Source organism: Amphiprion ocellaris, chromosome 7 (assembly GCF_022539595.1).
Source record: "Amphiprion ocellaris isolate individual 3 ecotype Okinawa chromosome 7, ASM2253959v1, whole genome shotgun sequence".
NCBI classification, from domain to species: domain Eukaryota; kingdom Metazoa; phylum Chordata; class Actinopteri; family Pomacentridae; genus Amphiprion; species Amphiprion ocellaris.
The window spans coordinates 25,236,374-25,264,055 of record NC_072772.1 but is presented as its reverse complement, the minus strand read 5'-3'; the positions used below and the strand labels follow the sequence as shown (position 1 = coordinate 25,264,055).

Below are 27,682 nucleotides of genomic sequence, written 5' to 3'. Positions count from 1 at the left end.
GAACGGTACTTGGGCCGTTTCTCAATATGCGTAATTGTCCGTACTTGCGTCCTCGCGTACTCGTGAAACACAAGTATGGTAGAGCTAAAGCGAGGAGCTCTACCGGAAGTTGCTCAAAGCTCTCGGAGCTGCTCTAAGACAAATTGTCATTGATAAACTACCTGTTTTGTTTTATTCAAATAATGTCAGTACAGTCATGCTAAAGAAACAATAAGAGCACACTAGTTTCGCTCATAAAGTTTATTTTCGCTCATAGAGTTTATTTTGGAAGTCTTGACGGGACTGATGCGGTAATTGTAGCGTACTTGACTGTCCCGGTTAGTCCGGTGCTCTGAACAGGGAACATGTCGGTGCTGCTGGTGCTCGTAGCAGGAGCTGTTTCCTTCTATGTCATAGTTTACTACAGTGTGTTCAGAGGAGCGAAATGTTTGAGTTCTGTAAAGCTACAGGGGAAGACCGCCATTGTCACAGGTAACTAGCGGCTAGCCTTGGCTATCAGCTCATGCTAACGTGGGATGTAGCTTAGTGTGTACTGATTGTGTAACTTCAGAGCCACTTTGTGTCCCTCACATCCAAGCATACACTCAGGTCCACAGTGAACTATTGGGTTTTGGATTTTAAAGGAAAAATATGACATCTGTAACACCTCACCTAGAATCTCCAGAATTCTCAAAGACTCTTCTAACCATGTGGATGATAAATACTCCATGCAGTGAATGATGAAATATATTTTTACCTCTGCTTCTCAGTGAAACACTTGGCTGCTCGAAGGTGTTGGCCAAAACTGTTTCTGGTTCTTGGGAGAAATTCTGTTTAAGTCTCTGCATTATTTTATCTGCTCTGTGTCCTACATTATAACCTCATAGGTTGAAATAGCTTTAAAGGGCCGTTTAACTGAACTAGCACAGGTACAGTTAGTGTCTTTGTTAATAGGGTGATCACTCCAAATGGCCCAGGAGAAGAAATACAGCAGAGTATTTAACTGGACAAAGTTCATTCATAGGCAAGACATAGTTTATTTTGAATTTCAGTATTGAAGGGTTTTGTTGAATTTACATCACCATATGTGTGTGTTTTTGTTGTTACTAGGCTATTTGTTAAGAGTTGTGTGCACCCATTAAACCTCCCTGAATGTTTTACTGTAATGCAGAACAATATGTATTTTAAAAACTGACTTTAAGATAAATGTATTGTTTGTACTGTCTCTATATCAAAATTACAACAAGGGCAATGATCTGTTGATAGTGTATCTACAATCACGGTTTTACAGGCCATGTTTTTATCAGCAACAATCATCTGCCAGGGATCTGACCAACACAAGTGCATCTCATATGATTAGAATATGGTGGAAAAGGTCAATATGTGTGTGTTTCTGTAATGGTTAATCTGCCAGATGTGCAAGCTCTTTAATGAAAATTATATATTTAATGTTAAAATATCATTATTGTTCTTGTCCACGAATTGTAAAATCTAGTGTTTTACAAAAAAGAAGAAAAAACACTAAACACAATAAGTGATGATTTAGGTGCCAGATCATCTGTTGTTGGTCCACTTTGTATAATCAAGTTCAAAATCATTACAGCATCTACCAGCAGATTGTGGAGCACAAGTTTCTGGAAATGCAGATTTTGTCTTCCAGCAGGACCTGGCGTCTCCCAGCACTGCCAAGACCACTCAGAAATGGTCCATGGATCATGGCATTACAGTTCTAGATTGGCCAGCAGACTCACCAGATTTGAACTCCATAGAAAATCTGTGACGTGTTGTCAAAAGACGACTAGGATGAACCAGTCAAAAATACAGAGCTGAAGGCAGCTATCAAGGCAAACTGGGCATCCATTACACCTCAGCAGTGGTACCGACTGATTGTCTTCATGCACACTGCACTGCTGCAGAAATCGAATCTTTTGAAATATTCTAATTATTTTTTTTAGATTGATTTTGCTCTAAGTCATTATTATTGAATTTAAAACAAATGAAGGCTTGAAATATATCAGTTTATGTGTGCTGATTCTAGAATATATATATATATATATATATATATATATATATATATATATATATATATATATATATATATATATATATATACATATATATATACACACACACACACAGACACACACACACACACATTTCACTTTAAACAATGTCTGATGAAAAATATTTAACCTTTTTAGTTAAGTTTCGTGTGTGACTTGTTTGCTTGCACAGGTAGCAACACTGGCATCGGCAAGGCCACAGCCCTGGATCTGGCAAAGAGAGGAGCCAGGGTGATCCTGGCCTGCCGCAGCAAGGAGAGAGCTGAGGCTGCTGCTTTTGACATCCGCAGAGTGAGGACTGTTGCAAATCAGGCACACAGTGTTTTACCACTAATCATTAAGAGCACTGAGAATTCAGGTTGCACATACATTGGCCTGTCAGGACATTTAGTCTCTACTTTTCTTAACAGCAACAAGAGCAGAGGTTGCTGTCATGCTAAGTCCATTACATGCAGGTTAAGAGGTGGGATATTACTGCTGCATTTGTTATAAAAACACCATTGTGTGCAGAGCTAACTATGAGGATTATGTTTGTGGAGATGCAATAGAGTTCTGAAGCAGATGTTGAAACCTGGACCATGAGAGACTGACGGCTGGTGTAGTTACTTTGGTGACATTTCCCAGATGTTTCCCTACATTATTAGATAAAATTGTTTCTGTTGATGTTTTATTTAATTTAATATGGGTAAGTTTGAGTTTATGAAGCACATTCTTGACAACAGTATATTTAGTTCTTGGTCAAAGCTGGCTAAAAATTAATGAATTTGAAGCCCTCTTCACCGTTTGCAGGAAAGCCCACAAACTAGCCACTTTAGGCATAAAGGCAATAGAGTTGAATGGAACATCAGAAAACTCTAAAGTTGCTGTAAAAAAAAAAAAAAAAAAAGGCAAACACTTGCCATCAGTCAGCACCGTTCTGTTTTCACGTCAGGATCACCAGTCTGCATTGTGAGCTCCTACCGTACTAGTTTGTGCCAGTATGATGTGGAATAGATCTCAGCTTGTATTCACAGTGGTCTTAAAACACTTTCAACTTTACTTGTTGAAGGCTGTAGAAACCCTTCTGAATAAAAATAGCATTTTTCTCTATCAGTCTACACTCTAACCCAGAATCACAAAGTTAAAGCTTGTTTTTAGGAATTTGTGTAAATTTATCAATAATCAAAAGCTGAAGCTCTCGCTTGAAAAAGCAGTGCTGTGATTAGATGTACCCATTTTTGAGATCTCCCCTTACTGACTGCATTCCACCTAAAAACTCGATTAGCTTGGACATAATTTGGAAAGACACACACCTGTGTGTGGTATTTAAAGTTCCCACAATTCTCACTGCTCCAAGGTCTCTTTGTAGACCATGATGAAGTTATGGTGAGGCCAGGACTCACCACAGGGTTTAGAACCTGCCACAGTAGCAGCACCCATCAATCAGGCCTCTATGGTAAAGCAGCCAGATGAGAGCAAGTTTACATCAAGACAGCCTGTTTTGCTGTGCCTTAAGTCATGTGTCCATTTTTTTAAACATAAAGACTACTTTTTTTCCACAGTATACTCTCAGAGATGCATATAGATGTAATTACACATGTAAGAAAACTAAGAAACAAATAAAAACACTTTCGATGATGCAACTGTCATCAAACAGTTGGGCAAATGTTTTTGTGATTTTGAAATGTATTTTTGAATATTGTTCAGTCCTGCCAGATGTTTGTACTGCAGCTAGACTTACCTGGTAGTAATGTCCTACAGGAGAGTGGGAACAGCCAAGTGGTGTTCATGCAGCTGGATCTGGCAAGCCTGAAATCTGTTCGCAGTTTTGCTAAAACATTCCTGAAGACTGAACCCAGACTGGACATCCTCATCAACAATGCAGGTGAAATGTTAACACGGAATGGAGTGCCCCTTTCCATAACGTGTATTTCAGTTTTCAGATACCATTTTTCTATAAAAACAAAATGGAAAAAGTACAGTTAAATGACACAGAATAAGTTTTGTGAGATTTAAGTAATTACAGTGTTCCACAAAGGTATTGAACCACACTGTGTTTCAGGTGTGATGGGTCCAGGGCGTACCGAGGAAGGCTTCAGCATGGCCTTTGGGGTAAATCACCTGGGCCACTTCCTGCTCACCAACCTCCTCCTGGAGCGGCTGCAGCAGTGTGGTCCCAGTCGAGTGGTCACAGTGACTGGACTCCTGTACCGCTTTGGAAACATCGACTTTCCTCTCCTGGCTTCCAAAAAGGATTTAGTGCCAGGTCAGTTTACCTGGCACAAATTTCAGGCCTACTGTCACAGTAAACTGTGTAACGTGCTCTTCACCAGGGAGCTGGCCAACAGGCTGCAGGGCACCAAAGTCACCTGCTACACCCTACACCCAGGTCAGTGCCTACTGCTACTACTTTTGCTGTCTTGAAACATCAGCGGTAGTATGGCCCAAGTGTGGCTGCCAAAAACCTATACCATGTCAAAACAATGTGTGGGACTACCTATATACAACCTTTGCACGTGTTTGAATCATTTTTGTTCTTGTCAGGAGTAATCTACACAGACCTGTGTCGAAATTTGAGTCTATGGCTGCAGCTCCTTATGATGCCCTTTGCCAAGCTCTTCTTTCTGGATCCTGAAGGAGGGGCCCAGACGACTCTACACTGTGCCCTGCAGGAGGGCATCGAGCCTCTCAGTGGGCGCTACTACTCGAACTGTGTGCTCCAACAAGTGGGAGCCAAGGGACGAGATGATGCCTTGGCAAAGAAGCTGTGGGAAGTGAGTGAAAGGTTAACTAACTTCTCTTAAGAGGCTGAATTCTAATCCAGAAACTCTCAGACTGTATGAATACTCACAGGCCTCTGGTCTTTCAATGTCTTATTGGTGGATTGTTGGTCTCTGCTTCTGTAAGGGCTGATTTTTTTTTGTGCTTTCATAAGTTCAAGAGGTAGAGGAGTGACCAATGTGGTTTTGTCAGGGCCAGTACTGATTATTATTAGTCAGGGAGACAGATGATGATATTTGGAACTTACATTTGCAGAAAAATTCTAATCTTTGCGGTGAAAATTTAAAATAACATAACTCACTGGTTATAAAACTTTGAGTCTAAGCCTGTTATTTCCTTTGTGCATTTCACATTTATTTCTTCTCTCCTTTTCCTATCTGTGTGTTACCAATTTCAAAATCTTCTTCACTGCAGGAAGCAACAGTAACAGCCTCTGTACAGCAACCAACAGGCTGAAAATGGCAAAGTTTATTAAGGATTTGGATTGTGCAGTAGGGCGAGTCTGTGATTGTTTTGGTTAATCTGCCACCAAAACAGTTCCCCCTTTACACTGCCCAAGATGATAATGATTAGTTTAAAGAAATACAATCTAATCCCTCTGGTAAAATGATGTTGAGGTGCAGCCAGTCTATTCTCCTGCATTGACACAGTGCTGTGGAGATAGGTCTGCATACGGAACTACAAACACAAACTCTAACAGAAAACTTTGTTTGAAAACAGATTTATTTAAAAGGGCACTTTTCAGCATGTATACTTCAGTGTTGATTGGCTCTTAGATGTGATGTGTTACCAGTCAGACAGTGCTGTGGGCATCGCTTTGCTTGAGATCACAGACTAGAGACAGATAGAGAGCAGCTTCTCCATTAAAAGTGGCATGTTTTTAAATTCCACTCTTTATTAGGAATTGGTTAAAAGGAAGGCCGGCGAGGTTTATGGATGAAGTGAAAGAGGAGATGACGATAGTCAGTGTGAGAGAAGAGAATGCAGACGATATGGTTAGATGGAAGGAGATGATTCGCTGTGGGGACCACTGAAGGGAAAACCTGAAAGGAAAAGAAGATTAGGAATTGCTTAAAAAAAATAATGATATGGGTAAATATTAAAGTTGCAAATACCATATCCAGTAATTAATCAGGCTAATAATTGGATAGCTGCTACTTTTAAAGTTTTTTCTTTAGTTTCCTTGCCTTATAATTGTGCTGACTTTATCAAATGGCAGACTTCCACAGAGAGATTTCACGATTGCGCTTGTTATTAAACCACATTTTCTTAATGAACTTTATGAGGGAATGTTCTTCAAACTTTCCTACTGTCAGTTACAAATTCCAGCTTGGCCTGATTTCATCTACTGAATAAAGGTACCAATGTTAATCCAGGGAAAGAAAATGCAAAATAGTTTCAGACCAGCCATATTTGTGAAGTCATTCCAGAGTCCTGTGCAATGAGATGTAGTGCTCTTTCCCCAGTCATTGTTACTTAATATCCACAGATGAGACAAAACATTAGAACCACCTACCTAATATGCTGCAGTAACACTCAGTTTGGCAGCTCTGATTTGCTAAGGCCGGACTTCTGAAGGTGACCTGTGGTATCTGGTACCAAGTTAGCAGCAGATTCTGTAAGTCCTTGAAGTTGTTGTTTGCAGGCACCGCAGTCCATCCTCGGATCACTATTGGTAGACAATCACCACTGCTGACCAGGAGCACCCCCACAAGCTAGGTCATCCTGGAAATGCTCTTACTCAGTCATCTTGCCATAACTATTTGGCCCTCTTTGACCCTTGTCAAAGTAGCTCATTGCTAGTTGCCCATTTCTTTCACATCCAAGACATTGGCTGTAAGAATGAGGTGTTCACTTCCTGTCTAATATGTCCCACACCAAGCACTGAGTTCATTAGATAACCAACATCATTCACTTTATCTGAGTGGTGGGAATGATTTCGCCTATTGGCGTATTTGTTGAAGGGCTTATGTTTAGTAGTGAACTTCACAACAGTAGGGCATTGAAATTTGTCCTCTCGCTTGTCATATGTCTCATGTCATGTTCCTTCTATGGAAATGTTTACACCACAGTGTTATGTTTGTCATTAGAAATGAGGACTGTAGTCGTATGTGTATTTGTCCCAAACCACTCAGTACATTATATTGACTTCAAGAGGAGTCTTCCTCAGTTTAGATTCTTAGCTTTCAGTTTTTAAAATATTATTTTAAGCACTGTACCAAAAAACTGTGACTCCTTGAGGTACATGTTGGACCATGAATTTTGTGTAGCTTTAGACCACCATTGCAAAGTGTCCTTAATGAGCTTGTCTGCTTCTCCATGGTTGGAGATGTTCCTAATAATTGAGAAATGTTAATTGTGTTGAATCTTTGCTAATAAAGTTTGGCCACGCTGGAATCATTATTAGTGATCTGTATCTAAACAGTTGTGTTTCTGTCCAATTTAACTGTTCGGCAGTTTTCTACAGGTTTGCATGTGCCTGATTTTATCATTGCAGCTCATCTAGGAACATTGTTTAACCCTGGTTGGTTTCAGTCAGAAATTTCACACATGAAAAATGTGTCACTCAAAATACCAGCTCACCAAATGGTAAACCAACCCTAACTATCAGAATGACCTTGCAGGAATCGATAAATTACCTGGGAATTGTCTGTTAATCTCAGCAATTCAAACTTGAATTGAATAGTGATAAATCTTTATTGACAGAAAAGTAACTTCTCGATTCAGAGTTAAACAAATAAACATCAAAATACTAATCAGCAAAATTCCTGTGAAAAGAGGGCTGACCTAGAGAGAGATCTTAGAGGCTGAGAAGCACCTCTAAATCACTTTTTAGGTCTAAAAGAAAGTCAGACATTTGACCTAATTTTGTCTACTCTGGAGTTAATTGTTTGCATTGAATCAACTTCACCCAGACCAAGAAGTAATGCTGCATTCTTCAGGAACATGCTCCACTGTCTGGTTTTCATCTTTGTAGAGAAGTATGCATACTGCAGTAGGAATGAGCCCAACTACACCGCAAAGTAAAAGAACTATTTTTAGATCAAAGAAGACTAAGGAGTGCTAGCAGTCATCGACATCCCTCCACAGTCAACTGAGCTCAACCCTGAACATGAATGGGGCACTTAAAGAAACCCAAACACTCCTGGTGTGGCAGACTCATCAGGCAAAACGCTGCACAGTTTAGGTGCCCTGACAAAAAAAGACCAGGTCCTCTCTAGTCTTAAATTAGACACAGGGCTGTGCACAGGTTGATAGGGGGATAGTAAGTCTGAAATGCAGTCTGGAGCCTGGCTGTGAAGAGCCTTAAAAGTATTCAATAAAAACAATCTTAAACACACGGGTTGCTAAAAGTGGCACGGTGTGATCTGTTTTTCAAGTTTAAGTAAAAGTATCAGCATTCTGAATGTAGGACAACTTCTGCAAGCTATAGAACATAAAACTTGTCAAATTGTTGAATATTTTTAGGTGATACACCCAGGACTAGATGACTTTGCTGACTGATTCAAAGTTGAGGCCAGATTCATTGGCAGCAGATCTTGGTCCTGTGGGTTGCGAGGTACAACCTCCGTGGATTAGGCTTCTTACAGTACATCTCAAAAATGCTCAATCGGATTGGGATCTGTGCAGTTTGGAGTCCAGGTCCACACCTTGGGCTCATTGTTGTATTCTTGAAGCCATTCCTGAGCAACTTTTATGGTGTGGCAGGGCGCAATAACCTGTTGGGGAAGGGCCCTGCTATTGGGGATTTATGTTGCTACGAAAGGGGTGTTGGCCTCCATCAGTGTTTAGGTGGGTGGTATGTGTCACAGTAACATGCATATGAATGCCAGGACCCAAGGTTTAACAGCAGTACATTGCATTGTAGAAAGATGAACAATGCTTTTGATTTAACCTGTCAGTGGTTGTAACATTGTGGCTGATTGATGTATAACTAGGTATTGACTGTGTAGCAATGAAAAACGACTCCGAGTCTGTGTATCATCCACAATTCAGACAAAAGCCAAACAAATAGTAAAATTTTGCATTCTACCGTGCAACATACATAAAACATGTCATTGACACTTCTTTGTAGCTGTCATCAGTATGGCTGCCCACACTGGGTACAAAGACATTTCTGTAGTAATGCATCTATTTAAAAAGTCACATAAGTAGCACATTCAGTGTGCCTCATGGTGCATAGTGACATTCTGTCTTGCTGTTAGAATATTAGGTAAAATTGTAAGTATGTATTTTATATGATAGAAATAGACCCTATGCAGAGCCCAATCCTCTCCTGGCAAATCATGTCTAAACACAGATGGTTGTAATGTGTGAATTAAAAGAAATTGTTTCTGTAAAGTAGTAATAATCAAAAATAAATTTAAATATAAATTTCCCTCAATACTGGAAGCCATTTGACTATCATTTTGTCGTTTTTGGACACAAAAATCCATTTACTTGATGCTGGCTACAAATGCATGCACACATGAACCTGTCACTGTACAGTGTGTCCACAAGGGGGCAGTAGCGTGACACAGCCGCACAAACACACCACCATGTCTCCTCATGCAGCTCCTTGGCTGTTGTTGCTTGGAGCAAGGTTGTTGAGGACCTTAACCCAGCAGACCTATGGATTCTGTTCATTATGAACACTGATTATTAACGCAGGTAGGCATGAAAGCCAGGTTAGTTGTGTGTGTTAAAAGAGGTGCTCTTGTAATTACTCAGCAGGACATTCCTCTGCGCATGCTTCTCCTTTAACCTCAGCGTTGGTGGGGAGGAATACACTTCCACAATCGATTCCTATCTCCTCCTGCCTTCAACCATCACTCTGTCCCCTGCCTTCACCCTCACCACCTCCACTGTCTCTGCTGCCTGCTCAAATGACCTCATAAACTTCAGTTGCAGTTTTAATGACAGTCTTCTTTATTAAGTTACAGTTTCATCTCACCTGGTCTAGCTAAAACTTTCTGGCTTGAAGTCAAGAAGTTCAACTCCAGCCCAAACACATGAATGCAAAGTTTAACATTGAAATAGCCTGCATGAGAACTCTAGATAGCAAACTCAGTGGTATTGTGGAAAGACATGTTGCCTTTACATTTTTAAAATGTTATTGTTTCAGTGCTGTTTGTACTGCAAACAGTTCCATTCATCTCTATGGTGATGAAGTTGAGTTGGAAATCTTTTATAAACTAGAACAAACAATTGCATGGCAGTTCTCTTACAGTGAGTAAAAGAACAGTTAATTTACCACTTATACTATACTATCATTCATCCATCCATCCATCCATTATCTATACACCACTTTATCCTCTGTTGGGTTGTGGGGGGCTGGAGTCTATCCCAGCTGACTTACAGTGAAGGCAGGGGACACCTGGACAGGTCACCAGTCTATCACAGGGCTACATGTAGAGACAAACAATCACACTCACATTCACACCTACAGACAATTTAGAATAATCAATTAACCTCAGCATGTTTTTGGACTGTGTGTTGTGTTGGGTTTTTTGAAAATAAAGACTGCTGCTTTGAGTAATCACGGAACCTCTTTATTAGCTGGCTACAACAACATTGCCTTTCTTCTAACCCTCTGTTGTGTCTATTCTCTTGCAGTACTCAGACACCATCTATGCATGGTCTGCCCTCCCAGTGGCAACACACACAATGTTCCGGACAACACCACATCCCCCTTACTGAAGCCTTCTTAGCTGTAAACACTCAAAATACGTTCGGAACATCAAACTGTCTCAGCTCACATTGGTCACCCAACCACACCAGGGCAAACACAGCTCATTTGCATTTTAACAATCCCATAATATTCTTGTTTTTCTTTTTATACAATCATTCCATGAATTATGTAACATTTTTATGCAAAAGCATCCTAAAACTCAGCATATCAAAAATATCAATGGATAACTTTTACAGATTTAGCCTTTTTGGTTTTATCACCTCTCTACCAGACCTAGTACGGACAACACCCGGTGTTTGTTGTGTTTTTGGCTCAGAAACAGTCTCTGTTGGAGCGTTCTTTTCATTAGGCTGAGTCAGTTGTGGTTCAGTCTGAGTCTCTGGTATGGGTATAGGCACAAGATGGCTGCGGTTCCTTCTGATTGTCCCTTGTGGTCCACTGATGACACAGGACCGTGGAGTTGTGTGGACAGATGTCACTGCGCCCTGTGCTTTTGCACCCTTAATCCAAACTGAGTGTACGGGTAACATTTTGTCCAGATTTCTCGTTCGGTGTCTTTTGTTGAAACATTCTATTTGTCTCATCCTTCTCTCCTTCTCTACGTGACGCATTTGCTGCAGATTCGGTACACATGGCTGCAAAGTGTCTGGAAGCATTGGCAGGGTAGTACGGAGTCTACGCCCCATGAGAAGCTGTGCTGGGCTGTAGCCATTTGCCAACACTGTGGTCCTGTAAGCCAATAGAGCTTTGTATGGATCACTGGCTTTCTTAAGGAGGTTTTTGACTGTTTGGATAGCTCTCTCCACCTCGCCGTTGCTTTGAGGGTACCTGGGACTACTGGTCACATGTTCAAAACAGTATTCATTTGCAAAGTCTTCCATTTCCTGACATGCAAACTGTGGGCCGTCGTCTGTGATCAGTATCTCTGGTGTTCGGTGACGTGCAAATTGACTTTAAATGCACAATGACATTGGCAGAGCGAGTTGGGCTGAGCTGGGCAATCTCTGTATACCCAGAGAAGTAGTCTACTAGTAACAGAGAGTTTTTATCTTTCAGAGTAAACAAATCAGCTCCCAACTTCTGCCATGGCCTTTCTGGTAGATCTGTTGGCATTAAAGGCTCTCTCAGACCAGTAGGGCTTCACCGCCCCCTGTAGCTGGTTACGATCCGGCCAGCCTTCTGCGCAGTGCTTCATGACTTGAGAGCAGACGCTGTCGGACTGCAGCTGCTCTTGAAGATCTGCCAGGTATTTACTGCGAGCAGGGAGACCCTCTAGCACAGACTCAACATAAATGTTAGTGTCCTCCATAAGATCTCTGTCTGCGCGAATAACGGTGTTTGTGAGCGGTAAGCATGACAGTGTGTCAGCTGTGGTGAGACTTTTGCCAGGGATGTGCTTTACTGTGTATGAGTACCTCATTAGGCACATCTAAATCTCTGTCCAAAGCTTGTCCTCCCAGTAGAGTCACTAGTGGCTTGTGGTCAGTTTCAAGTTCAAAGTGCAGGCCAAAAATAAAGTCATTAAACCTCTCACACGCCCAGTTGAGAGCCAGCGCTTCTTTTTCCAGCTGTGCGTAGCGCTGCTCTGTAGGTGTCAATGATCGGAAGCATAAGCAACTGGTGACCACACATCTCCCTCTTTCTGTAGCATGACCGCCCTCAGCCCGAATGAAGAGGTGTCTGCAGAGATTTTCTGTGGTTTGTTTGGGTCGTAGAGCTGTAGTACAGGAGCAGAGGACAGTTCTTGTTTGAGATTGTGAAATGCTTTTTGTTGGTTGTGCCCCCAGTACCACATGTTCTTGGTTGAAAGCAGGTCTCTCAATGGTTTGTCCTTTTCTGAAAGGTTCAGGATAAACTTTCCAAGTTGATTCACCATACCGAGAAAGCTCCTGAGCTCACTCATGTTGCTTGACTCTTTCATGTCCTGCACAGCTTGGATTTTGTCAGGATCAGGACTCATTCCTCCTGCAGAGACAATAAATCCAAGGAATTTGACTTCCCTTTTGCCAAACTCACTTTTTGACATGTTTAATGTAACGCCAGCTTTCTCTTCCCGCTCCAGGACGGCATGCAGTCTCTTGTCATGCTGCTCCTTGGTGGATCCCCAGACCAGGATATCGTCCATGTGACAGACGACTCCCTCAAGACCCGCTGTAACCTCCGTCACCATCATGTTTTGCAAATGTTCAGGTGCACTGGAAATACCAAATGGCAAACGGTTGAAGTGGTATCTGCCAAATGGCGTAATGAAAGTGGTGAGGAGGGCCGACTCTTTGGACAGTGGTATTTGCCAAAAGCCCATATTTGCGTCAAGCTTTGAAAAATACTGAGCACCTGTGAGCATGCCTAATGTTTGCTCCACAGAGGGGAGGATGTATCTTTCACGACACACCGACTCATTTAAAGGAGTCATGTCCACACAGATATGCACCTTTTCTTTGTCCTTTTTGGGAGCTACAACCATGCCACAGCACCAATCTGTTGGCTCTTCCACATGACTAATGACTCCCAACTTTTCCATCCTCTCCAGCTCTTCTTTGACTTTGCCCATGAGCAGCAGTGGCACACGCCTTGGCACCTTCAGTGAAAAGGACTTGGCATCGGGTTTCAGTTTTATTGTGTATGGCTTCTGAACAAGTCCATCACATAACTTGGGGTACACTTTTCTCACTGTCTCTTGGTCTATGCTATAAACTCTTGCAATTAGTTTCAGTCTCACAGAAGCTGTTCTACTCAGTAATGCTACACGTAGGTTTCTGACTACATAGATTTTCTCAGTTGTGCTTCTGTCACCATATGTAATAATCTCTGTGGTAGATCATAACACGGGTAGTGCAGTTCCACCTGGAACATAGAGTGGTTTTTGTGCCTTCTCCAACTGTTAATTTTTGCTTCTGAAGTTCTCAAATGTTTGTTCAGAAATAGCTGTAACGTCCACTCCAGAATCCAGCTTGAAAGTCACTTTATTTCCTCTCACTCTTATGTCTGCCATCCATGGTTCTTCTCCTGAATCCACTTCACCCAGAAAAAGTCCATCTGCGTTGTCAGCGACCTCATTCACAGTCAGGTTGGACCTACAGACCCTACCAAAATGTCCACGTTTCCCACAGTTATGGCATTCTGCATTTTTAGCTGGACACTGTACTGCTGCATGTGCTGGTGCTTTGCCACACTTGTAACATGTCTTACTGTCTTTATTTGTCCACTGAAGCTTTGGGGACTTGAACTGTTTTTGTTCCTTGCTTTTGAACTTGTTCGGCTTGGCTTTTCTGACATTGAACCATATCCATAGCTGTTTTGCTAGTGCTAGCTTCGCATCTTAGAACAGTTTGCTGTCTTTTAATTTCTTCAGATTGTCTTGCCATAGTGATAGCTTTAGCCAGGGTAAGATCTTTGTCAAGCTGCATTCTTTCTGACAGTGACGAATCTCTCAGACCCACTATGAGCCTATCTCTCAAAAAGTCATCATGAAGTGCACCGTACTCAGTTTTCTGCCAATGCATAGAGTGCTGTTATGAACGAGTCCACTGGTTCTGACGGCTGTTGCACTCCCTTGTTGAATTTTGCCTGTTCATAAATCACGTTCTTTCTTGTGACAAAATGTCTGTCAAAAGTTGTTTTAAAGGCATCGTATTGCTGGCGCTGCACACTTGTTAGCTCGAGCCCTCTTAGCACATCGTCAGCCTCATCTCCCATGCAATAAACCAATGTGTTTACTTGATTTGCATCTGAGGAGCTGTTCAGGTTACTTGCCAGTCTAAAACGCTCAAAACGTCTTATCCACTTATCCCATTCTTGGGGTTTTGCAAAGTCGAAAGGTTCCGGCGGTTTGATGGTGAATGTTGCCGCCGCCATCACTGGATCTGTCGGCGTGGCTGCTTCGGCTGCTGTCCCCACTGTTGAAACTGCTGTCACTTGTACTTGGTCATTCATAGTCACTAGCTGGTTGCAAAGGTGACTTTTATCACCTCAAGGCACACCAACTTCTGACACCATGTTGTGTTGGGTTCTTTTGCAAATAAAGACTGCTGCTTTGAGTAATCACGGAACCTCTCTATTAGCTGGCTATAACAACATTGCCTTTCTTCTAACCCTCTGTTGTGTCTATTCTCTTGCAGTACTTAGACACCATCTATGCATGGTCTGCCCCCCCCAGTGGCAACACACACAATGTTCCGGACAACACCACACTGTGGGACGAAGCTGGAGTACCGGTGAAAACCCACACAGGCAGAACATGCAAACTACCCACACAAAGGTCCCAGGCCCAGGGACACGCACCGAGGATTTTTTGTGAGGCAACAGTGCTAACCACTGAGCCACCATGCAGCCTCTACATTTAGAGGTTAATGAAATTTAAAGTGTTTCACAGGTGACTGAGAAGCTGATAATAAGACAATTCACATTAAACAATAAATTATTTATTGCATATGCCAAAAAAATAGTAAAAAATTATTATTAAAACCACGAAAAAACATATCTAAATAACATTGATAATGAATAGTAATTGGAAACCAAGCTGAAAAGTTAGACTGGTCCAATGTCACAGAGCAAAAGAACTAATAGCTGCTCACTACAAGTTTGTGTCCTAAACTTTGGAGAGTCCTGCCAGAGGACCAGACAGGCCTTTATATAGACAGAATGTGTCAGAGAAGAGGGCTGGTGCAAAACCATGAAATGCTTCAACCCCATAATGTTCACCCTTTCATTTTTCTAAACAGGTTAAAAGCTGGGATGCATTTTGTTCCTTAGATAGTGAAAATGGTGTACAGCATGCAGTGATTCAACAGGCTTGTTCTCCCATAGATATGTCATTATAACATAATGCTACTAAAACTACTGTTCCTGTGTTGTTGTTATGGTATTGATATTTGCATCTTATTTCTTCTTCCAGAATGATTTGCATGTTAACTGCAGGTCTGTTTATCTGATTCATTTTTTAATGGATCCGTATTTTGGGGGTGAGTGTTAAACGGGTTAAAGACAATTTCAGAATCAAAACATTTTTTAAGGTTAGACCACATATTCAGTTCAATTCAGTTTTGTTTATATAGCCCTAATGTGGATTAAGAGGTATATAGATAATTGCGCAGAGGGGGCTGGAGCACCTGCCCTTTGCTCTTTGATGCCCAAAGTGCCCTTTTGTCAAATTTGTTTTGTTTTTTTTAATTAAATTTTTTTATTTGTAAGCGTGTGTGAAACTATTTGTGGGCCAATATAATAAATAAAATAAAACAAAAATAATAATAATTCAGATCTACCCTCGGTCGGTCACATGATCTACATAGACTTCCCTCAATGCTCTGAGCTGCCCAGACAGCCTGTAGCTCAGCGCTAGCGCTGCTAGTCTACAAACCGAAAACCCGAGGGAGGACATCAACAACTGATGGTTCGGTGAGGAGGTTTTGCAGTGGGATTCGATTGTGCACGGTGTGTTCTTGCAAGATGACTGACGACGTGAAGTGAGCATGCTATATGTGTGTCTGACTCTGCACACACCTCTCAACAGTTATAGCCGCTAGTTAACCACACACACAACGTGCTGAGGGGAAAGAGTATGTCAGACTTGTTTCTTTTGTCATGGGCAAAGTGCATTAGAGAGATGTATCATTTTACTGTCAGTGAGTTGCAGTGTGTTTCCTGTGTTTCTAGAGGCAATGAGGCATAGGTTATGTTATTTCACTAAAACTATGTACATGCAGATTCACATAAGTTTGGACTATTGCAGTATAAATACAATAATAATTAGAAGAATTTGAATTGTGATTTTCTCAGTCGCTCATTTAAACATATCAGTACTCATTTATAACATGTTTATTTAATATTCATAAATATAAAATATATAACTTTTATAACTTTACTGTCTCGCGCAAAGTGGTAGTCAATATGAATAAAAGCACAAAATCATTTAAATACATGATTTCTGTATCATTTAATAATTTTTTAACTTTATTATTAGCACTACAAAAAATAAAGGGCAGCTTATGAATCAGCACCATGGAGCAAATTTGTGTCTATACAGTATATGTCTTGAAAAGGTATGAAATTTAAAAGCAACTACTCCTGGAAGAGTAGCCACAGTTAAACAGTCCAGTGTCTAATGGTGATCTAAATTCAGCTTAATACCTTATCTTCCTGTGTCCTAAATTAATGCGCAGCTTGAATTATGGCTTTGTAGATATAGGCTGTACCTGAACCCCTCCTTTATTCTGGTCCCTCCATTAATGCTCCCCTTTCAGTTTACGAATGAGCAACTAGTTCTATTTAGTTCCAACAGTCAGCCTGGCTGCAGCCTCTCTCAGCAGGAGTCTCGTACAAACAATCAGCAGTCTGGCAGGTCACAGTTAGCCATTTTTGGTGTCGGTATCTTTGCATCTTGTCATGATCACATAACACTTGTTTAATCAGCTACTATCTTTCCCATGCTCTTTTTAGTGTCTGCACTCTCAGATCAATACAGCTCACCTCCAGTGAAATCCGCAGCAGCAGCCTCCTCACCAACACCCTCAACAGAAGCTGTTCAATGTACCCCATCAGGTCAAACATAGACCACCCCCTAACAAAGATATGAGGGGTCAACAATGATATGGTATGTCATGATTCCACGTTACATTCTTTATGAATATGGGTTGCTACAGTTCAGCCAGTTATATTGTAGGGTATGTTTCTGTATGGTGTTTCAAATGTGCTCCATGTGCCCCCTTTTAACTTTGAGCACCTGCCCCCCAAAGGCCTGTGCACGGCCCTGTTTAAAACCCACACTAATAAAGTTTCAGCTAAAGCATTGGTGTATAAAATAGATAAAATGAAAGATGGAATATATTGTCATTCACATATGCTGTTTTTCAAATGTCATTTTCACTTATAAGGTAACATCAACAATAAACACGTGACCAACCGTGCATATATGCCAAAGCATAAACTCATTAAATCTATTTGAAATGGAAATTATTTCATATCAGCGCTTTATTTTAGCCATAGCAGTCAACATGACTCATCCTTAACTAGTAACTCAACTGAAATAGATGCAAAATAGGCTCAAATAAGAACATTAATTCAGGGGACTGATTGTTGATTAATATCCACTACTCTGAGGAGGCATCCTAGTCTAATGCGATACTGCTGAACCTTTCCATTCTTATATTACATATTTAAATTCATGCAACTTTTCACATCACCAGCAAACCCTGAGTCCTGTTGGTGAAAAAGTGTTGAAATGTTAAACGTTTGGGAAACTAGTTTGGATCCATATCAGAAAAAGCATATATTTGTTTTGTATGGCCTCGTCCTCCATCCTAACACTGGAAGAACTTCACCTCTCTTTTTTCAATAACTAGTACAGGATGACATTAGGCAGCTTTACACAGCAAGAACTCGGGGCAGGTGCGAGGTGGTGCAAATATTTACAGGAACGGCCCCATAATCGTCCTTTTCAGCTTTTCCGTTTCCATGTCATGTTTGCTATGTTAGCCTGTAATGTGAATTTCACACTGTCGACAGTGATGTTAGAGAGGATTGGACTGCTACTGGATAAGGACACAGAGAGGGCTTATTGTCCACTCTGAATTTAATCAGTTAGCATTGTTTCCTGGAGGTTTAACCATTCGGCATAGAGTGCAGCATTACAGCTTTTCTTCACTCAGAAGTACCTATGTTGAATCAGGTACTTATTTCTCTCAAAAATGACCCAGAAAGAGGTTCTTCAGTGGAAGTTCTTGCAGTTGAACCTACATAATATTTTGGGCTGCCCTAAAATGGCCAAGTTCCTGTAGTGGAAAAATTACCTATTGTCTTTTGAAAGAAATTTAATGTGAAATTGTTAAGAAAGTTACACTTATCCAAATGCAGTTGTCTTCACATTGCCCCATCATTAGCAAAAAACCCAGTTCCCCAAAAATCTACAATAAGTGCTGTGGCTACACATCCTGAAGGCTCATTAGATACGAAAGCAGTGTTGTTTGAGGCCGAAGGTCTGTAGCTCAGGAGTGTGCATACCTCTTGCTTGATCTATAGTTCATGGATGTTCTGTCAGTCCTGCTCCACTCTCTTGTTTGAGAAGCAACTCATTGATGACTTGTGTGCTGTGTTTGCTTTGGGCTGGCTCCACAGCACTGCAGTACTTAGTGACTGGATTAGTGCATCAGTTAGGCAGCTATTGGATGCACAGAGCCATGCAGATTGATTCAGATGCTGTGGGAGCTGTGTGCAGGTTCTTTGTACAGGGACAATAAACACATCTTGATGAAATCACCATTGACTTTTGCTCATTATGTTTTATTATAGTACCATATAGATGGACATTTTCCGCATGTTTGCTGCCAATATTTCAGTGGGCAGAAGGACACAAGCTTACTTGACATACAGTAGTTAATCTTCCAGGTTAATAGAATAAATGCATTTATACAAGTTATGTGAAGTAAATTATGAGTATCATGTGAAGTAGTCCTAAACTGAGTTCAACAGGTGAGTCACATGGAAAAAATAAGTATTCTGATTACACCTTTAGATCCATGAAACTAGCATCAGGGAACTTCCTAAGGAGTGAAAGGTGGAACTTTGTGACATCAGGATCTGGTGTTTTCATTGTTTAAGTATGTGGTGTAATCATACCACCTAAAGAGTTTTCTAAAGCCCTCATACAAAAGGCTGTGTCTGCCTATTAGTCTAGCAGGGGATTTAATAGATCTCTAAATGATTAAAAATAAATCATTTCACTGTGAGGAAAATTGTCTACAAATGATGACTGCCAATTTGTTCAGGACTGGCCAGTACAAAAAATGGAAGTTTATGGAATGACCTAGTCAAAGCCCACATTGCAATCCCGTTGAAATGTTGTAGGGGGGATTAAGAAAAGCAGTAGATGCACATTTTAACTGAAGGAAGTTTCCATGGAGGAGTGGTCAAAAATGTCAAGATGATGTCAGAGACTAATGTGCAAAACTTTTTAGACCAGCTGTATACTTACTTGTCCTAGAAGAATAATTTTTATTGAATTAATTAGTGCAGAACTCACTCTGCACCTGGCATTATTTTTATTTATTTATTTGTGATTTATCTATTTGATCAGGGACCATGTAATTTGAAATCATCTGATGTATTGCATATAGAGTGTATAGCATGAAGCTAATTTTCAGTGAGTCAGTGGTTTTATTAATGTATTGCTGTATGTTTTGAGAAAATAAGTATTAACCCTCATCTTCACCATGCCCGTTTAGCACAGTGGATGAGACAATGATCCAAATTTTGAGGACTTTTACAAGAGTGAGGTGGAACATCGAATATAGTTCCATCTGCATTGCATAAAAATGTTGTTTTTATGAATAATGTTGATATTTTTAAGAAAAACATGTCCCCCAGTAGTTCTGTAATCAGAACTCATAAAATTATGGGCTATAGGTGGGAGGCACATAAACAACAAGGCAAGTCTTGGTGAACTCATATACAACATTAACCCTCCCTGTCACCTCTTTCCTCCAGACACTCCTTACTATTTAGTGTGAGAACACACATACAGACCTAGACACACACACACACACCTACACACACACACACACACATCACTGCCACCACCCGTCCGGCCCTTATCAGCAACAGCGGGGGGTGTCAATAAATAGAAGCATCCTCTGGGTCTTGTTATTTCCTCCGCCGCAATTAACATTCCCATCTGCTAACCTGTGATTAACGGTGTTTACCGATATGCTGCAGAGTGTTCGACTGCTTGAATCACAATACACACCTTCCTCTCCATTTCCCAACCCCTCCCATAAGCAGCTCAGGCTGTCAACACTCACTATACATACGTAAACTGTTCTCCTGGCACTCTGCTTTGGCTGTGCTGGTGGAAAGTTGGTAAGTTATGATTGTACCATCTTATTATACCATGTTACTACAGCTATATCAGCCCGATACTGTGTCTTAAAAAACTATAATAAAATGTTTCATCTCTAAACTAACTGCATTATACTGCTATAATAACTATTTTCTTCTCACAAATTTGTCTCTCTTGCCTCTTCTCCAGTCTGTGATGTCACCCATGGATTTCTGGTGCTTTGATTTGGGGTATTTGCTGCTATATACTTAGGAAATTCAAATTTAGACAAAGAAGGTGGAGCTCAGGAGTCCCCCAGAGAGTCATATTGTACACAAGAAATCATCAAGTATAAGCAATCTGCAATGGAATTCACTCAGCACATTCATGTTCCACAGAAGAACTGTGTCTGAGGGTGGCTGTCGAGAAAATGAAGCCCGAATTTTGCTACTTCCTGGTTGACATCTTGGATTTTTGGAGCCAGTGACGACAACAAGGGTGGAGCCAGAGAGCAGTGATTGGTCAGACTGACTGAACCGAGGACTCTCTGTCCCGCCCTTGTTTACCGGATCTGCTGTTTACTGGCACTGCGGCTAACAACGTTAACCTCCAAAAGTCGAGCTAAACTCTGCAGGTAAGTCATTTTGTAACTAGTTGTACTCTTCTCCACATCTGGACAACATCACGTATAAAGCAGTGAAGTTACTGTAAGTTCACATCAGACTGTAACCTCTGATATAATGTTCTAACATCGTGTTTTAAAATTGTTCTGTAAATCTGAGGTTACGTTTCCTGATTTAGTGTTAACGCTGATGCTAAATCAGGTTAGTCAGTGTCATAAACTAGTTAACTGTTAGCTGTAGCTAAATGTCCTGCAGATCACAGCTGATCAATCATAATGGATCAATAACTGCTGTTTTAATGATCAGCAGATATAAATAAATGTATATTAATGTTCTTCCACAGAACTGTTAATGATGAATGTTAATCTCTCAGTTCAGTTATGAGTTAATATCTCTGTTCTTTGCTTCAGAGTTTTTTTTTTTTTCTCTCCAACAGTGTATGGTCAGATAACTTTGTGGAGCTCATACTAATGCTAATGATACATTAGAATAAAATAAAATAAACTTTATTGTCCATCTAAGGCAGTAAAATGGTCTTTAGCCTCAACCAGGAAAACAAACATTTCCATAAGATTAAAAAATAGAACAAAAACACAACACTCTATTGTGTTCCATTCATATCCTGATGTGTACACTGATATTTAAAGTTCCAGCAGTTGGAATGAAAGAACCTTGCAGATCTTCTCCTCACTGTTAGTGTCTTTTCCTTCCAGCCTTGGCCTGGATCGTTGGGAACATCTGGTCTGATGGACTGAGAACTACAGAGAACATGAACATCCAGCTGTGGTTGTCTGAAGAGTCTTCTCTCCTTTATCACAGTGAGGAAGAGTAGCACTGATGTCCTAATCATTCCAGTAATAACAATAATGCTGCAGATTCAGCTCCTCTCTTCATAGTACAACTTGTCTTGTGACTGTTCAGTTTTTACAATTCACTGTCAGCAACATATTATTTATTTCATCCATTTATTATATGTGTTTAAACATCTTTACAGTTCAGAATTGTTAAATAATGTATTTTTTAAATGTGCAGTAAAGGAAATAATGAACCTCCTGCACTGTATGTGTTGATGTTTTAATGCAGCATATCTGCTATAAATAATGGCAACATGTACTCTGTATTATCATTGTGCTACAACAGCAGAGATGAAGTTGAAGGTGTTAAATGGAACCTGTGAATACTAGGAAAGAGAATAATAAACAGCTGAAAGAGTTGGTCTGTCCTTCTGTAAGTGAAAGCTAAACAAGTAGTAGTTCACTGAGGATGTCATCCATTCAGTCTCCTTCTTCACAACCAGATGAGGTTTTTCTTCTGTTGGCTTTGTTGTAGTTTCTCTTAGACCTCAAGGATGTGCAGATGTTGAAGAAAACGTCTGTTGACATTGTTGCTTTTATAATATAATTTATTACATAAAAAAGACAGCATCTGAACAGACACTATGGTCTGCCTGTGGAGAGTTTCCCCAGCCAATATGAATCTATCATTTGAACAAAGAAATCAGGTTGCTTTTATACCCTCTGGTAAAGGAGAGAATTACAACATCTGGTTGTTATTTGAAGACCCTTACTCAAAAACAAGACCCCCTCAGATGGAGCTCCTCGACTCTGCATTTCCCTAAGGGCCACAAGTCAGCTCTGGCTAGACATTGGACTCCAAAGTCAACACAGCATAGAGTTTCTTGAGCAGAAAAACACCTGTAAGTCAAGTTCACTTGATGGTCAACAACTATCAGGGCTCAGATCAGATACTTCACATCCCCCCTTCGAAACATTAGTCTCGCTAATTATCATAATATTGAGTACATAAGAGTCACACACAGAATGTTTATGACATTTTCTTCTGTTCGAGCTAATCACAGCACAAGCTTAGCAATATAGTAAATTTATGGAGTGTGAAAGCGAAAAACCTGCCCGGCAGCTATCTTTCCTAAATTATCCATCAAAAATCAAGACAGGAAAATTCTCTCATGGTCCCTCTGCCCTACGCGACCACACATATGATACTCCAAGCCAATCAGAAAAAGATTCAAAGGATTATGTGAAATAAGTACGAGTAAATACATTTGGGAATCACAGAAATAAAATCAAAAATTGTCCTAAGTCAGGCTGGTCGACCCATCGCACCCTTCGATGGACCTCCTCCTGCCTAACATTGCTGTCCCTAAGCAATCAAAAAAAGAACTCCTGAGATCCCAATGTACTCACCTCCTAGGAGAAAACATCCAAGTAAATGAAACCCCTTATCATAAACAGTTCACATCAATCATAGAGTTATAGAAACCCCGAAAACTAAACATACTAGTGTTGTCACTAATTCAAATATCCCCCTGTGTAGGGAAGGAGTAAGCAAGAGTAAACGTCTCATAATAAAACAGATTATACATGATAAACAACATCCAATCCTGTAAACATATATGAAAACACATGAGTATATCAAACTGTCGCTCTTCAGCAGCAGCTTCTGGTGTCGTAGTATGCTCTCATTGCAATGTCTTCATTCAGGATGTATGTTCGTTGGGAACGTATCTCTCAACGCTCTCCACATCCTACCTCTACTTGCAGCGAAAAGTTCTGCATCATTCACCACAGTTGCCACATATCTGTTAAGACCCGCTTGTTGTAGGATCTCGTCCATCACAGGAACTCCCAGGAGACTGGCTAAGAGTCGCTTAATGTCTCCCATGGCAGGTTGTGTTCCCACCAAAACCTCCTCTAGCTTCGAAATCCAAGGATATGCCCCATCATGAAGAGTCGGCAACTTCTCAAGTATGTCTGACATATCAGTATTCTGCCAAGGCTTGTATTCCAGATTCTGGCCTCTGACAACCACTGGACACATCTTGTCTGATACCTTTCCTTTCCTACTCTCAAATTCTCTTAAAGCCCACTGTCTCTCATTTTCAGAATCTCCATCACTGTCTCCATCCTCACTCTCATCAGTCTCCTTCTCTCCTAGACCCCCTCTCTGCACTTTCTCATCACCTCTCTGCTTTAGCCAAAATCCATCTAACTACTGGATCATATCCTCCAACAACATCATCACTGATGCAAGTCCACCCCCCTTTCTGATCACTGGGAGCTGAGGATAAACAGCAGCAAACTTCACCTCCTTCTCATTAGGTGGGGGCTTCTTCATTGAAGCCACATGTGAGAAAGGTGCATCAACCTTCTCCACTAGCTTCTTTGCCTTCTTGACATTCTGCTCTCTCCTTTCCTTCGCAGCCTTCAACAACTTTTGTCCTTCATTTTCAAACAACTTCATAATACCCAGCTCCATCTGTCTCTTCTCCATGCACCTCTGTCCTTTCCTTCCTTTCTTCTGGCCTGCTTTATGGGTGGACACCAGCACCTGCATTGTTTCTATCACATCCGGATTGAGAGTCCCCTCTACTGGCCAAGGTCGGTCGATATCAGGCCACTGCTTGCTCCACTTCTGCAACATCTCTACAGTACCTTTAACAAGCAGATTGTTCTTTTGGACTACATCAACAGGCGTAATCACTCTTCTAACTTTACGGTCCATCTTTGACATTGTACACTCAACAGCATTTAAGCCAAATCAACCTCTCTATGAATGTTTAATAATCCTCTAAATCAATAATGATCTATTAAGGAACTAAATGCCTCAGATGGTCAGTCTGTTGTCAAGCTCCCTCTCTAATAATTGAAACATCCCCTGTATCTGTACACAGATGTGTTTCATTGACCCCAAACTAAAGGAAACACTGTGGGCCTATATGTGAACAGACTAAATATGTATCACCGATATCAGAAATAAATGGGTGTGTGTGTACATAAGTAAAGCAAATACACATCAAAAAGAGTTTGTGGATAAAATCACACTAGCCTTGATGACGTTGGACACCGGAGCCACACATGTTGTCATCTGCAACCTCAGTTCATGTAGAGCACAGTCAGCTGTCCTCTCATCTGTCCTTTGGGAGATCGGAATTCAGACGCATTCCATCTACTCAATCTCCTCCACAATTCTTATACATCACAGGAAAAACACAGAAAAAACAAACAACGGTTTAATGTTTCATGATCACCATCAATCTTATGCATCACCCAAAAAAACAACTCATTGCAATTTGCACACATCTGTCAACATTTAGATCATTTTCATCTTCCCCAACCAATATTTTCCTTTCAGAGTCTCTATAAAGACAACTACTAACCAGCTCAAACAGATTTCTTCTCATGGATTCTACATTAACCATACTCAATTCCACACAAAATGCATCATCAGTCTCAGGAATCGAAGGAATAAGTATGCTAATCCATTGTTAGTCGAATAACATCCTAGTGTTTTCTCCTTCTCTCTCACACAAGGAGAGAAGAAAAATGGAGGGGGCTCCTCACTGCACACACAGAAGAACTTCTCAGCATCAAAATGGACCACTCCTGGCTCCTCCTCTTAAACTTGCCAACAACTTCCAGTTTACACTGGACATCACAGAGTGAACATCTAGTCTCAGCTACCTCTAAGTCAAACTAACCCCATGCGAAAAAGCACAAAGTCAAAAAACACACATAGATACCAGAATAATATCCCCCCCTCAGCAGCTAAAACACCAAATTCAGAATGTGTCCTCTAACAGTTAAACCCCATCTACCCCTCCTTCATTCTAAATAAGACTTCATGTTGTTTATTCAAAGTCTCATCTAATGCAGTCACACACACATGCAGAAATAAACAAAAGACCCACACACAGAATATCCTCACTGATGTCTACTTCTCCTCAGACTCAGCAAAGGCTCCAATATATTCATCAGATGTATACACATCCACTATTAGGGGCTTTCCATTGGGGTGGAGCCCATTCGGAGTTGGAGCCGGTGCCCGACCTGGTGCCGGTTTTTTGTCTTTCCACCACCGGAGCTGCGGCTCCGGGCTCCAAAAACTGGGGCTGTTTCAGGCACCAACTCATTGCTGGGCCAGAGTTGGCCAGAGTTGAGAGCCGAGCACGTCACGGGCAGGGGGCGGGGTTACGGTGACCGACGATCAACGGCAGAAACACAGAACCGCCATTTTAAAAAAAATAACAGCGGCGAAGCTGCAACTCTCGTCTTGAGAAGACAACGTTTTATAGAATAATGGAAAACAAGAGCAAGCAGTGGACAGAGGAGGAGACCCAGTGCTTCCTGGCACTGTGGTCTTCAGCTGAGGTTCAGGGAAAGTTAGATGGAGCCACAAGGACGAAGCCCATCTTCCAGGGAATCCAGCGGGAGATGGAGGCACAGGGCTACCAGCGAAGCCTTGACCAGCTTCTTAGCAAACTTAAAAAGTTAAAAAAAAAGTACAGAGACCAGAGGAGGGAGCTGGGATGAAGTGGCAGCGGAAGTCCAAAGAAGAGTCTGCATTTTGAGTTACTGGACTCTGTGCTTGGAGACCGGCCGGCTAACCAAGGCACAGGGGCCCTGAACTCAGCCACAGCTGCAGCCACGCGGAGTTGAGGCCGCAGGACTTGCTGACACCCGCTCCTGAAACTGGTCTTATTTCTCAAACATCGGCTGTAAACTCGCTAAGAATATGCCAGCTACAATAGTTCCACATGAATATTATGAACGTTTCGCCAGCTAACGTAGTATGGACACAGGATCAGTGATCGGAGGTTGGCTATTGTTTGCTAGCCAGTTAGCCATGTGAAAGCTAACAAACAATGAAACAAGGCCCAAGTGGAACCTGAGAAAAGCAGCGGCAGTATTTCATTACACGACCTGTATTCAAAACCTCCCACGTTGTTACATAATGTCCCATTTACTTACATTACTGTGCTATATTGTAATCATTCAAATTCATTACAGTTCCAATTTATGTGTTATGTTTTCTATCATTAATACAAGTCTGAAAAACTGATTCAAATGACCAAATTAACACAGTTAAGTAAAGAATACACATGCTGTGCTGCCATTTTAATAATTTCACGGTAAAATGCTGATTGTTCTGTGGTTTTTCAGCTTTGCAGATGTGGACTTGTAATGTATTCTTTTCTTATACACGTTTTTTGTGGGTTTTTAGTTGTGCCTCAAATAAAACTAGGCCTTTAGCACTGTTGGAAATTATTACAGGTATAAAGTGTTACAGGTATCTCTGGTAACACTGTCAGACATTTTATGGATGAAGGATTAATTAATGCTGGATAAAATTAAACTGAATAAAATGATTTGTAATACGGATGCTACCAATAATGTTTCTTGTTCACTTCTAATAGAATTGTCGCTCTTGGATGAGGAGGGCCAGATGACAACGTGCAGCTCGCCGGTCCCATCCTGCAGCGCGTCAGTCCCGTCCCTCAGCTCTTTGGCATCGACGGTGTCCACCCAGTCCAGAACCGGTAAGATTTGTTCAGACTATGCAAACACCAACTCATGATCAATATGTAGTTTTTTGACCCATCCTAAATTCCCAAATGAATTTTTTTTTTACTACATGAATATAGAAAATAATTACTAACAACTATTACTTTTTTGTGTGCTTTCACGCAGGAAAAAGGAAGCGGGGTCCCTATGCCGAACTCATCGAATACATGGACCGCGCTGATCAAAAATACTTTGAGCAAGCGGATCAGGACAATGCCGTGACCACTGCTGTGCTAGACAATATGCGAGACATGAAGGGGCTGATGGAGAGGATGGTGGCAGCAGTGGAGCTCATGGCTAACAAATGAGCACAAGGACATTTTTTTTTGTTTGTTTTGTAAATACTTTTGGTTTGTTTTTGTGTGGCATTTTTGAAATTTTTATTTATAAGTGTGTGAATAAAGACTTTGATGAGA

At 41.0% G+C, this 27,682-nt stretch overlaps 1 protein-coding gene across 7 annotated transcripts; it reads left to right on the top strand.

Annotated features, from left to right (window-relative positions):
- Positions 1–18: 18 nt before the first annotated feature.
- LOC111571814 (dehydrogenase/reductase SDR family member 13-like) lies at positions 19–27,682 on the top strand. Of its 7 annotated transcripts, none has more exons than XM_055012279.1 (8): positions 19–471; positions 2,215–2,333; positions 3,783–3,906; positions 4,084–4,410; positions 4,566–4,795; positions 14,592–15,903; positions 16,909–20,915; positions 21,618–22,118. In XM_055012279.1, the coding sequence occupies exons 1-6, from the start codon at positions 345–347 to the stop codon at positions 14,814–14,816; spliced, it is 1,152 nt and encodes a 383-aa protein (XP_054868254.1). In that variant the 5' UTR covers positions 19–344; the 3' UTR covers positions 14,817–15,903; positions 16,909–20,915; positions 21,618–22,118. The 7 variants fall into 7 exon arrangements, with proteins under 7 accessions (XP_054868254.1, XP_054868253.1, XP_054868255.1 ...); XM_055012278.1 differs by having other exon boundaries at positions 14,592–15,935; XM_055012280.1 differs by having other exon boundaries at positions 20–471; positions 14,592–14,818.

Bases quoted from the DNA above. Each gene is read 5' to 3' on its own strand.
- LOC111571814 (XM_055012279.1), top strand. From the start codon at position 345: ATGTCGGTGCTGCTGGTGCTCGTAGCAGGAGCTGTTTCCTTCTATGTC. The intron at 3,907-4,083 runs GTGAAATGTTAA...ACTGTGTTTCAG, and splicing joins CATCCTCATCAACAATGCAG to GTGTGATGGGTCCAGGGCGT. The intron at 4,796-14,591 runs GTGAGTGAAAGG...ATTCTCTTGCAG, and splicing joins TGGCAAAGAAGCTGTGGGAA to TACTTAGACACCATCTATGC.